This window comes from Macaca nemestrina, chromosome 2 (genome assembly GCF_043159975.1).
Source record: "Macaca nemestrina isolate mMacNem1 chromosome 2, mMacNem.hap1, whole genome shotgun sequence".
Lineage (NCBI taxonomy): Eukaryota > Metazoa > Chordata > Mammalia > Primates > Cercopithecidae > Macaca > Macaca nemestrina.
This window is the reverse complement of record NC_092126.1, coordinates 153,328,673-153,341,965: the sequence shown is the minus strand read 5'-3', so window position 1 is coordinate 153,341,965 and position 13,293 is coordinate 153,328,673. Positions and strand designations below refer to the sequence as shown.

At 49.7% G+C, this 13,293-nt stretch overlaps 1 protein-coding gene across 8 annotated transcripts in view; it reads left to right on the top strand.

Moving 5' to 3' along the window:
- The window catches only part of LOC105477754 (glutamate receptor interacting protein 2), a 114,697-nt gene that overhangs the window by 93,930 nt on the left and 7,474 nt on the right, over positions 1–13,293 (top strand). For 7 of the 8 annotated variants that reach the window (XM_024791533.2, XM_024791532.2, XM_071092250.1 and 4 more), the window contains 5 exons: positions 1,783–1,927; positions 4,058–4,197; positions 4,778–4,957; positions 5,974–6,145; positions 8,096–8,201. In XM_024791533.2, coding sequence (XP_024647301.1) covers positions 1,783–1,927; positions 4,058–4,197; positions 4,778–4,957; positions 5,974–6,145; positions 8,096–8,201 — 743 coding nt within the window. Of the gene's footprint in view, positions 1–1,782; positions 1,928–4,057; positions 4,198–4,777; positions 4,958–5,973; positions 6,146–7,813; positions 8,046–8,095; positions 8,202–13,293 lie in introns of those variants that run through there. The other variant, XM_071092251.1, reaches the window with a different exon arrangement.

Sequence of the window (13,293 nt, the reverse complement as noted above, 5' to 3'; positions counted from 1 at the left end):
CTTCCAGAGGCCCACCCTTTGACCAGTGGGCTCTCAGCTTGCAATTCAGGGCTCCCTCTGGCCAAGGAAGGGAGGGTGGTGGGTGCTGCTGAAGGCTGGCTGGAATTTTGAACTAATGAAGGAGGGGGCAACACCACAGACTTCTCACTGTCCCCGGCGTCTGGGGCCCTCCAGAGCCTCTGTGAGATGGACAGGAGTTTGAGACACTCCTGTAGCCTCCATGTCTAGCACCAAGCCTGGCAGAGGAGACCTACTGGGTGCAGCTGGTGGACAGATGAGTAGGTAGGGCAAGGGAAGAGCAAGGCTGCCCTTTTGAGTGGCAGGCTATGAGTGGATAAGCAAGGACTACAGACTCAGGCCCCACTGAAGCCAGATAGTGATACAAATGAGTGAGAAAAGCTGTATGAATTGGAGAGGCAAAAGGGACTGGTGAGGACTGTGCCAACTGGAAAGCGAATCCCTGATTCAAAGGGGCAGTCTTCAAGTCACCAACTCTGACTCTGTGAAAGAAGGTTACTGTAGGAGGTAGATTTCTTTTTGTAAAGAAAAGTTGGGCCAGGTGCAATGGCTCATACCTGTACACCCCTCGCTTTGGGAGGCCAAGGTGGGTGGATCACTTAAGCCCAGGAGTTTGAGACCAGCCTGGGCAACATGGCAAAACCCCATCTCTACAAAAAATACAAAAATTAGCTGGGTGATGCATGCCTGTACTCCCAGATACTTGGGAGGCTGAGGTGGGAGGATCACTGGAACCCTGGAAGCAGAGGTACAGCAGTAAACTGAGATCATGCCACTGCACTCCAGCCTGGGCAGCAGAGCAAGACTCTGTCTCAAAAAAAAAAAAAAAAAAAAAAAAGGGCCGGGCGCGGTGGCTCAAGCCTGTAATCCCAGCACTTTGGGAGGCCGAGACGGGCGGATCATGAGGTCAGGAGATCGAGACCATCCTGGCTAACACGGTGAAACCTGTCTCTACTAAAAAAATACAAAAAAAACTAGCCGGGCGAGGTGGCGGGCGCCTGTAGTCCCAGCTACTCGGGAGGCTGAGGCAGGAGAATGGCGTGAACCCGGGAGGCGGAGCTTGCAGTGAGCTGAGATCCGGCCACTGTACTCCAGCCTGGGTGGCAGAGCGAGACTCCATCTCAAAAAAAAAAAAAAAAAAAAGATGATCGGGGTTCCCTTCGCTTCCTGCTGGCTGCTGGAGGAAAAGAGACCATTGTTTCTTGGCATCAATGTTGTCGTTATTGTAGGTGATGTGTGATGTTTCCTTTTTTTTTTTTTTTTTTTTTTTTGAGACAGAGTCTCCCTCTGTCGCCCAGGCTGGAGTGCAGTGGCCGGATCTCAGCTCACTGCAAGCTCCACCTCCTGGGTTCACGCCATTCTCCTGCCTCAGCCTCCCGAGTAGCTGGGACTACAGGTGCCCGCCACCTCGCCTGGCTAATTTTTTGTATTTTTTTAGTAGAGACGGGGTTTCACCATATTAGCCAGCATGGTCTCGATCTCCTGACCTCGTGATCCGCCCATCTCGGCCTCCCAAAGTGCTGGGATTACAGGCTTGAGCCACCGCGCCCGGCCGATGTTTCTTTTCTTTACTGGTATTTGGGCAGAAGATGGCCTCAGGGTCCCCAGGTTGTGCTACATGAGATCAGAGCATGAGTGACTGGGTGAATGAATGAATAACTAAGTATGAGTGAGTGAGGCCAAGGCTTTAGGGAGCTGGGGGTACCCCCAGCTCCTGGTCCTGCCCCTCGGGGGCCTCCTCCTCATGGGTCCCTGTGCTTACAGACGAGCTGGAGACCACGGGTGCTGTCAGCTACACAGTGGAGCTGAAGCGCTATGGGGGCCCCCTGGGCATCACCATTTCAGGCACGGAGGAACCTTTTGACCCCATTGTCATCTCAGGCCTCACCAAGCGTGGCCTGGCTGAGAGGTGAGCTGGGGCTCTGTGGGGACACATGGTGGGCTCAGGGAACACAGGAAGCAAGAGCTGGGGCTGTGGCAAAGCCAAGCAAGATTCTGACCTCTGTTCCAACATTGACACTGTGGGTGACATCGGGCCAGTCACTTGCCCTCTCTGAGACTCAGGTCTGCATTTGTAAAATGAGTGTCAGCCCCTGCCTGCCAGGGCAGAGGCCCACACCCCAGCAGACCTCCTGGCCCCAGGTAAGCACTGGGCCAAGGTGTGTGCATCTTCCTGCCCCCTCCCTACCTGTGTCTGGAAGGTCAGCCCTGCAAGGCTAGTTGGAGCGCCTGCTGTGTGTGGAATAGGATGGGGCAGTGCCCCAGTACCCTGGTCCCAGCACTGCCTAGGGCTTTCCTGAGGCATTGGGGGACTGTCCCTGCTGCCCCTAGACTCTGAAACTGTGGCAGCTGAGGGAGCTGTAAGAATGGAGCCCTGTCCCAGGGTGAGGTGGAGGTCAGAGATGGAACCCGACCCCCAGTGTGGGTGAGATCGAGCCTTCTCCCCCTAGCTGGGCAAGGATGAATCCAGCAGGCAAGGAAGCGATGAGCTCCCAGCACAGTGACGAGCGGGCTGTAAAAGGAGAGCCTGGTGGGGGCTGCAGGGGCAGGAGGCGTCCCAAAGGAGGGCACCGCGCAGGAGGGGCAGTGGCTCGCTGGGTGGGGAGAGGATGGGAGGGATTCTGGGGCTTGGACCCTGCTCCTGGAGCACCCCCTGCTGGACACCTGGCAGACTGTAGAGGTCGGTGTGGGACCTTCTGACCCCAATGTCTTCATCAATTCCAGCATGTGCTGGCACCTACTGTGTGCCTGGCCCCTCTGTCCTGGATGCTGGGGCTGTACAGACAACCTTCCTGCCTTCGCCGGGCTGATGTAGCTCAGTGCTGTCCAACTGCAATATAATTTGAACCACAAATTTAATCAGACACTTTCTAGTAGCCACATTTGCAAAGCAAAAAGAAATGAAATTCATCTTAAATATATGTTTAGTTCAACATGTAATCAACATAAAAACCATTAAGAACATGTTTTATATTCTTTTTAATATTACATCTTCCATGTCTGGTGTGAATCTTCTGCTTTCAGCACATCTCAATTAGGGCAGTCATATTTGAGGGGTTCAGCAGCCACCTGTGGCTGGTGGCTCCCATACTGGACACCACAGCTCTGGTCCCCTCCCTGAACCCACCATTCCCTGCCTCACTCACTGCCCTTGTCCCCGGGGAAGTGCAGGGCAATGCCCAAGCATGACTCTCCAGGAACTCCCATCTGGGGTGACATCTACAGCCCCAGGGGTTCAAGATCCCCAACCTAGTCCTCTGCCTCCTTTTCCTCTACCTGGCTCAGGTCACTCTGAGCGCCTGCTACAGCTTCTTCCCTGCTCAGCGCTGGCTGCTCCTCAGAATCACCTTCCTGCCCCACCCCCACAGGTACTATTTAATTGGTCAGATGTGGGGCCCAGGCACCTACATTTTCAAAAAGCTCCTCAGGTCATTGTAATGGGTGTCCAGGTAGAAAACCACTGGGCCACAGCAGTGCTGCTGCCTGGCCTCGCCAGCACTTCATGCCCTACTGTGAGGTCTGCTGGGTGCTGGTGATTATGCCCATTCTCCAGGTGGGAAAACTGAGGCCCAGGAAGGGGCAATGGCTACCAAGGGTGTCTGCTGGAGGGAAGTAGGAATCCATTCCATTCATTCACTCCTCAGTTATGATATGATAATAAAATTAGTATTACCACCCCCATTTTACAGATGAAGAAACTGAAGCTTGGGGGTTTAAGAAACTGGCCCAAGATCACATAGCAAGTATTTGGCAGCTAGTATGTGGGATTCAAACCATTCTAAAAACCTGTGCTGGACACTGGTTCCAGAACCTAATTTTACAGTCAGGTGGGAATCCCCTCCCAGGTTCTAGATTTTATATCTCTATTAATGTGATCCAAGATCATACTTGTGGCTTTTGTTTTGTTTTTGGCAGCTGGGTTTAACTGGGGTCAGCCAGACTTCTGCCTTGTGACTCTCCTGGGTTCCCTGAGGGCAGACCACCACTCTGAGGCCCTGAGTCTCTAACTCCCTTTCTCCGCCCTGCATCCACTCCTCAGGACTGGTGCCATCCACGTGGGGGACCGCATTCTGGCCATTAACAGCGTTAGCCTCAAGGGCCGGCCGCTGAGCGAAGCCATCCACCTCCTGCAGGTGGCTGGAGAGACCGTCACACTGAAGATCAAGAAGCAACTAGACCGTGAGATTCGCTTCATGCCCTGGGAGCCACCCAGCAGGTTTAGGAAGGGCAATCCCTCTGTGCCAGGCTTTGCCTGCACACCCTCACAGAGTCCTCACTGCAGCCCTGTGGAGGTGGGCCTGCGACGGCAAAGGAGATAAGACTCAGAGAGGGGAGTGATGAGCCCAAGGCCACACAGCTGGCATGGGGCAGAATCTGGGTCCGAGCCCTGTTCTTCATTACTTCCTGCCTCTTAAGGTGCTCACGTGTGTATGCTTCATGGCCATAACTCATGCATTCCTCAGTTGCCCCTGAATATGTCCCCATGCCGTGGTAGAAAGGCCACCATAGGCAGTGGAAGGGGCCTGAGCTAATCCAGGCTCCACTGGTGCTCACTGCGTGATCTCCGGTATGCTGCTCAGCTTCCCCGAGCCTCAGTTTTCCCATCTGTGAAACAGGTTTGCTTATTAGTGTGCCACAGCCATATGTCAGCTCAGAAGGGCTTGCTGCCTGTGAGTTTCCAGACCAGGCTGAAATGCAGAAACTGAGGCTCACTGTGAGTGTCTCTGAAGTCAGAAGTGACACCTCCCTCTCCTCCCAGGCCCCCTCCTACCCCGCAAGTCGGGCAGCCTCAGTGAGACCAGCGATGCTGATGAGGACCCAGCAGAGGCCCTGAAAGGAGGACTGCCAACAGCCCGCTTCTCACCGGCTGTGCCCAGTGTGGACAGTGCTGTGGAGTCTTGGGACAGCTCGGCCACAGAAGGTGGCTTTGGGGGCCCAGGTAACACCTTGGGGCTCTTGGACAAGTGACACGCTCTCTCTAGGCCACCCCAGCTGCTGGGCCTGTGCAGGACTATTCGTTTGCCTGTTCCTCCCTCCTGTTCTCCTCTCCTGGCATCCTTTAGGGGCCCTTCCTGAAGGAAGACCTGATTTGGCTCCATAAGCTGCTCTCAGGGCCCCTTGCTCCTGGGAGCATGGGCTGCAGCCATATCTCTTGATTTAGAACCATGGGTCCCATGCTGGCTGCTTAGCTTTCCCCATTGTGAAGTTATGGACAAAGTTGGTCTTTCTTCTACTGTTTCCTTCCTTCCTAGCCCAGTGTCTGGCACACAGTGGGTGCTCAACAATGTTCATTCCATCCAGTTGAAAATAGGGAGGCCAAAAGCCCCCTCCCACCCCAGCCTACAAGACCCAACGTGGGGCAGACACCTCTGGGGCTCCGTCCCCAGCCAATGCATGTTGAGACCTGGAGATGGCCTCAGGGAGGCATCTGAGTCTGGTGGGTGACCAGCTGGCCTCAATGACCCAGAGCCACTGGAACTCCCCATGGTCCAACTCAGAGGACTGAGGGGGTGAGGGGGGTGATGCCTCTACGGGCTGTAGGTGGCTGCCAGCCCATTCTTGCCTGTGGACACCTGCCCTCCCTGGGCCTCAGCTTCCCCATCTCCAGCTCTCTGTCAGCATCTCTCAGCTCACTCCCTGGGACTGGACCTTCAGAGCTCCCAAGGGCAGGAAGTGGAGGGGGAGCCACATGTTCAGCCTCCTTCCCTGGCAGGGTGATGGCCAAGCCCAGGCCGATGGAGTTGAGACAGAGTCGCAGAGCCCTGGGCATTAACTTCTGGATGACCAGGAGCTCCAGGGAGATTCTGGGAGGCAGAGGCCCTCAGAGGGCTGTGTAGACGCAGGCCCAGAGAGGAGCAAAGACCTCCCCAGGGTCACTCAGCACAGCTGGAAATGGGGCAGGCAGGAGGGCAAGTAAGGCCGCAGAGAACACAGAGGCCCTCTCTCCACCACCAGGGTCCTATACACCACAGGCAGCAGCCCGGGGCGTGACCCCCCAGGAGTGGAGGCCTGGCCGGCTGAGGAGCAGCCCCCCCACCACCGAGCCCCGGAGGACGAGCTATACCCCAACCCCAGCTGACGAGAGCTTTCCAGAGGAGGAGGAGGAGGATTGGGAGCCGCCAACGAGGTCTGTGGTGGGAGCACCGTGAAGGAGGAGGGAGTCATAGTGTCTTGGCTGGGGTGGGTGAGGGTGCCCATGCCAAAGTGGTGGGGGAATGGAGAGTCTTGGCGGGCTCCTGAGGAGGGGTGCCTCCTGGGAGAGAAGCACTGAGCAGAGCCACCTCAGCCAGGCTGAGACAGAGGGAAGGGTGGATTGGTGGAGGGCATGGCAGGGACGAAGGTAAGGAGGTGGAGAGCAGCCTGGTTGGCCCTTCCCAACTTTGGGCATCTCCTGTTCTCAGAAGAGCAGCAGCAGACTCAGAACTTGAACTCAGGCTCACCTGACTTACCCCAGATGGCCTGATGGCCTCCTGCAAGGGCCCTCAGCCCACTGGCACCAGACCTGGGCTGTGCTGAGTGGCTCTGAGTGGCTCAGCCACTGGAGAAGGCTCCTGCAGAGAGCAGGCTGTGGAGAAATGCTGTTCCTCATCCGGCCCAGGCCACCTTCTCATCGTGGTGCTTTTGATCAGGCGGTTCTTTCTGCCTCAATGCCTTTTCCTGGTCTCTCCTGGAAAATCCCTACTCATCCCTCAAAACTCAGCTCAAATTCCCCTGCCTCTGGGAAGCTTCCCTGTCTTTCTCAGGCAGAAGGGATTCCTCCCTCCCTCCTGGTACCCACAGCTGCTCTTACAAGTCTCCTAGTAGCCAAACCACCTTGTGTCTATCTGGCTAATTACTTGGCTGTCATCTCTACTGCATGGCACCCCAGCTCCATGTGTGGCCCTAGTAGGTGCTCAGACATATTTTACAAATGAATCTCCAGCTGTGTAAGAACAGGGGCCACACTTTATTCTCCTCCATATCCCTGTGCCCAGCAGAGGACTTAGCTCAGGAAATGCTTGTGAAATTGACTTGAATGGAGCAAGTGTCCTTCAGCCTCTGTCTTTTCATCTGTAACATGGAAAGGGAAGGAGGCAACACATCCTCATTCCTAAGCTCCCTAAGAGAGCAAAGCTCGCGCGCCTTTGTAAAAGAGTAAGTGCTGGCCGGGCACAGTGGCTCACGCCTGTAATCCCAGAACTTTGGGAGGCCGAGGCAGGCGGATCACGAGGTCGGGAGATCGAGCCCATCCTGGCTAACATGGTGGAACCCGCCTCTACTAAAAATACAAAAAGTTGGCCAGGCGTGGTGGCGGGCGCCTGCGGTCCCAGCTACTTGGGAGGCTGAGGCAGGAGAATGGTGAGAACCTGGGAGGCGGAGCTTGCAGTGAGCCGAGATCGCGCCACTGCGTTCCAGCCTCAGCAACAGAGTGAAACTCTGTCTCAAAAAAAAAAAAGAAAGAAAAAGTGCAAGTGCTTTGTAAATCGCAGCATGCCTTGTAACCATTGAGGTCTTTGTAATTGGCAAGTGGCTTTGTGAAGTGCGAAAAATGTGAATTGTGAACTTTCTGAGACTCTGTTGGAACTGATAACAGACTCGTACAACCTGCGATGGGCGTTATGGGTGGTCTCGACCCTTCCCCAGCACAGATATATCATCCCCTCCATCCATCTGTGTCCTTGCTGGCTCCAGCTCTGTCCCTGTCACTGTCCCACGGTGCCGTGTGTCTGGGTGGGGCCAGGGGCCGTCCTCTGGGGCTACACCATGGATCTCCTCTCTGTTTGTTCGTCTGTTTGTCCTCTGTCTCTCTTCCTAGGCATCCTGTGTCACCGCTCTCCACCCCGTCTCATCTGCCCTTGTTCTAACTGGCCACCGACAGTCCTGGTCACCCCTAACTGCGTCTTTCCCCTATTCTGTGTCACCAACCACTGCCCCGGGGCCCCAGAACTGCCACCGAGGATGCTCGCCTGCCTGCCCGCCCACCCACCCTATGGCCCCTCGAGCCCAACGCTGGGCCCTGGGGCCCCGAAGACTCCTCAGGCCCCAGCCCGCCCACCCGCCTGCCAGGAGTTGACGCTCTCTGGTTCCTACGTTACAGCCCAGCCCCTGGCCCTGCCCGAGAGGAGGGCTTCTGGCGTGTGTTTGGAGAAGCTCTCGAAGACCTGGAGTCATGTGGTCAGTCAGAGCTGCTGAGGGAACTGGAGGTATGGCCGCCTGCCCTGCAGGCCTTCAAGGGGCACCCGGGGCTGTTTACTCTGGTGTGTGTGCAATGGGAGGCAGGCATGTTGATGGTATCATGCTCATGTGTAACGTGTATGTATGCACTCACCTGGGCACCCTCTGGGAAAAGGTGTCTTCACATATTTACAGACTGTGCATGGACTCATGTGCAAGTGTGATTGAGAGCACCGTGGTACTACACATTATCTGTGTGGACATGAAATATGTGTGACATCATCATGGGTACATTGGGAGCGTATGTGTATGCATGCATGTGAACATGCTCATGCATGCACACTTGCAGAGTGTATTTCAGAACACGTGTGTCTGAGTGTGCACATGTAGTTGCACAGGGGCAGTTTTAGTATCTGTGTATGTGCGTGTGATACATGAATGTGGCTGTGGGCACGCCCTGTGGAAGTGTGTGAGTGTTGACATCAGTGATGACAGAAGATAAGGGGCTGTGGGAAACCAGAGGTGAATGTGGCTTTGTGTAAGGTCAGTATTGTTCAGTGCATAGAACAAGCTGTCCAGGAGGATCCAGAGAGGATCTTGCTAAGTCATATCCCAAGCTTCCACTCTGAGAGCAATTTTATTTTATTTAAATCTCTATTTTATCTGCGCTTTTGCCCCTTTTTATTCCTAATATTGTCAATTGGGGTCGTTTTTTTTCTCTCCATTAGTCCAGCCAATTACCAGGTTTCTCAAAGAACACGTTTTTGGCTTTATTATTTTCTATTTTATTCATTTGTTTGTTTAGCTTTGATATTCTCTTCCTTCTACTTTATGTTTAAGTCATGATCCTTTTCATGGTTTCTTAGTGCCTTAATTTTCAGTCTTTCTTGTTTTTGAATAATGTATTTTTTGAAGTTATGAATTTACCTGTAAGCATTGCTTTGGCTGCATCCCAAATTTTGCTAATGCACTTTCCACCTTAAATTAAATTCTGTTTTGTCTCATAATAATATTGTTTCATTAAATTTATTTTGGTGATTATTTGCCTGTCTTTTTTTTCAATTTGCTTATTTTTCTCTCTCTCTCTTTTTTTTTTTTTTTTAGACGGAGTCTCACTCTGTCACCCAGGCTGGAGTACAGTGGTGCAATCTTGGCTCACTGCAGTCTCCACCTCCTGGGTTCAAGTGATTCTCATGCCTCAGCCTCCTGAGTAACTGGGATTAAAGGTATGTGCCACCATGCCCAGCTAATTTTTTCTATTTTTAATAAAGATGGGTTTTCACTGTGTTGGCCAGATTGGTCTCGAACTTCTGGCCTCAAGTGATCCACCTGCCTCAGCTTCCCAAAGTGCTGGGATTACAGGGGTGAGCCACTGTGCCTGGCCAATTTGCTTGTTTTCAAATTTACTGTATCATTGTTTTAAATGTGTCTCTGTTGTATACTATACATAGCGGGTTCTCTTTTTATTAAAGATGAATTTAGTCTATTTATATTTGTTGTGACTACTAATATAATTAAACCTTTCAATCAGAGGTACACCTGAAAAAATATATAATTAAACTTAATTCTAGTATATAATTTATACTTCCTATTTATCCTGTTTTCTTTATACTTCTTCTGATCATCCATCTTTCCTTTTTTCTATTGATACATTTTTCATTACTGCTCGCTCTCTCCACAATCTCCAATTTGGAGATTTTAAATTTTATTTGTATTCTTGTAGTGATTATCTTTAATTCATTTGTTCTACTTTCAACATTCAGTTTTTACATTGAAACCTTTTATTATTACCTAAGTGATACGTGTGAGTGGTGCAAAATTGGATAAACAAAGTAGAATCAAAATAAGTAATGAAAAAATAAGTAAAAATAAAACATAAGGACACAACATTCCCACCACCCACAGATCACCACTATTACTGTGTTAATGAGTTTACATGTATTTTTTTTTTTTTTTTGAGACGGAGTCTCGCTGTGTGGCCCAGGCTGGAGTGCAGTGGTGCGATCTTGGCTCACTGCAAGCTCCACCTCCCGGGTTCACGCCATTCTCCCGCCTCAGCCTCCGAGTAGCTGGGACTACAGGCGCCTGCCACCACGCCCGGCTAGTTTTTTGTATTTTTAGTAGAGATGGTGTTTCACCATGTTAGCCAGGATGGTCTCGATCTCCTGACCTCATGATCCACCCGCCTCGGCCTCCCAAAGTGCTGGGATTACAGGCTTGAGCCACCATGCCTGGCCATGTATTTTTAAGATAATGAAGTCATGACATATGTACTGTTTTGTAGACTGCTTTTTTAGCTAGCTGCTTCATTTTTCCATTTCAATATATTTTAATCTTTCCTGATACCAAGACCAGATTCGGATTTCGTCAGTTGGACCCAAATTGCCCTTTACCCCTGGTTTGTCCAAACCAATGTCTAATCCATGCTTGGAGCTTGGTTATTATGTCTCTTAAGTCTCTCTTAATTTTAGTCCAGTGCCTTTTAAATGATACTAATGTAAGCTTTCTGTTTATCAAGATAAAATTAACATATAAAATTTGCAATTTTAACCAGTTTAAAGTGTACAGTTTAGTGACTTGTTATATTCACGATGTTGTGTAATCATCAGCACTATCTAATTCCAGAACACTTATAACACCCCAAAATGAAAACGTCTACCTTCCAATCCCTCCCTCTTCCCATCCCCTGGCAATCGCTATCTACTCTGTCTCTATGGATTAGCCTATTCTGGATATTTCATAAAAGTGGTGTGTGTATTTGACTATTTGTGTCTGGCTTTTTTCACTTAGCTTGATGTTGTGGGATATGTCAGTAATTCATCCCTTTTTATGGCTAAATAATTATTAGGATAGACCACTGAAGGGAAGGCCATGGCCTTACCTTACATTTTCAATATATTTTCTTAATTTGGTTTTTCTAACAAGTCTAAGCAATACCTTTGTCCTCCTCTTGAATAAGACAGGCACTATAAAATTCTTTCACTTCTCTCCAAACTACTTCCTTTCATGTCCCAACTCGTTTATAAATTGCTCAAAATTCATGAACATGGGGTTTTATCAGAATATTTGACCAATTTCTGTTATCACCTTTGCTTCTTGCATACCCCTTTTTTTCTGAGCTCATCCTTTAAGATAGTCTTTCACTGAGGGCCTTTAGGTGGTAAACTGCTTTAGGCTCTGTGTTCTGAAAAGTCTTTATTTCTTTTTTCTTTTTTCCAATCAATTTAGAAGTTTATAAATGTCTTTATTTCACCCCTGCTCTTAAATGATAGTTTAGTTGACTATGAAATTAAACATTTACTCAGGGTTTTGAAGATATTATCCTGTTGTCTTCTGGTAATGATTGTTGCTGCTGTTAGGTTCACTGTTGTTCCTTTGAAAGTCCTGTGTCTTTTCTTTCTAGGAGATTTGAAGATTTCTTTCTCTGTGATGGCTGGCTCTCTTGCTCTGATGTGTCTCAGTAAGAGTTTATTTGTCTTACTATAGACTCAGTATGTTTTTTCAGCCTGAGGACTCATGTTTGCCTTCTATGCTGGAAAATTCCTAGTCATGGTATTTATAATATTGCTTCCTTCTTATTGTCTCCTTCTGTTAAGTATGTTGGACACTTGTCCTCCATGCATTCTACCCTCCATGTCTCTTAACTTTTCTTTCATATTTTCTCTGCACTGTGTACTAGCTGCTTTCCTTAATCTGTCTTCCAATTCACTAATTCTCTCCTTGGCTGTATTTATTCTACTGTGTAACCCGTTTCTTAGATACTGTGTTTCAAGTTCTACATCTTTTATTCCTACAATTTTTTTAAATCTTCATAGTCTTTTTTTTAATGGCTTTTGCTTTTTTTCTTATTTTTCTACACATCTTAAACCAAGCTTATCTAACCTGTGGCCCATGGGCTGCATGTAGCCCAGGATAGCTTTGAATTTTACACAAATTCATAAATTTTCTTAAAACATTATGAGATTTTTTTTGCGATTTTTTTTTTCCTCATCAGCTATTGTTAATGTTAGTGTATTTTATGTGTGGCCCAAGACAATTATCCCACGTGGCCCAGGGAAACCAGTAGTTTGGACACCCCTGTAAACAGACTTACTTCAAGTTTCTTTTTTCTTTTTTTTTGAGATGGAGTTTCACTCTGTCACTCAGGCTGGAGTGCAGTCAGTGGCATGATCTCGGATCAGCTCACTACAACCTCCACCTCCTGGGTTCAAGCAATTCTCCTGCCTCAGTCACCTGAGTAGCTGGGGACTACAGGAGTGTGCCATCATGCTTGGCTAATTTTTTTTTTTTTTTTTAGTAGAGACAGGGTTGCCCAGGTTGGTCTTGAACTCCTGATCTCAGGTGATCGGCCCACCTTGGCCTCCCAAAGTTCTGGGATTACAGGTGTGAGCCACTGTGCCAGTTCTCAAGTTTCTTTTTATTTCACTATTATTTTTAGTTCCCTGGGTGTGGATTCGCCTACTTGTTTTGTCTGTGGGCAGGTGGGCTTTTCCATCTTGTCACTGCACGGCTTCCAGCCGCTGTCCCTTCCCAGTCGCCTGCCTTGCTGTGTGTGCTCCGTGTTGTTGACGCTTCGGTGAGATCACTCCTCACTTTGTCTTGGCTGTGGCCTTTGAACTTCACCAATTCCAGACTGGTTTTGACAGTAATTCCTCTGCTCAGTGTTTCTGCACTATTGTGGAAGGCAGATTCTGGCCCCACCCTCATGCAGAGGTCACACTAAGGGTTCTAGTTTGTCACAAGTGATCCTCCCCCTCCTGCCTGTTCAAGTCTTGGTGGTTCCCTTCTTGTAGCCCTGTGGGCAGACATTTTCCAGTCGCTATCCAGCAATGAGACAGCACTCACTTTCTGGAATGGTATCGTTTCCTGCTTTGAGACAGCATCTCTTTTCCCTGAACAGTATCCCAGCTCCAAACGTGTATACTTCGTTGTTACCTTCCATGGGCCACTAACTTCCATAAGCCAGACGGTTTCACTCCTGCTAATGCCTGTCTCTGAATTTTTCTTTCTTGCTTTGAAAGTGTTTATTTAACAAATTGAAATCTCTATGTGTTTGAAGGGAGGTGTGAACTTCCTGTATCAGCTCAGTCTGCATTTTAACTGGAAGTCCTTGAATTCTAC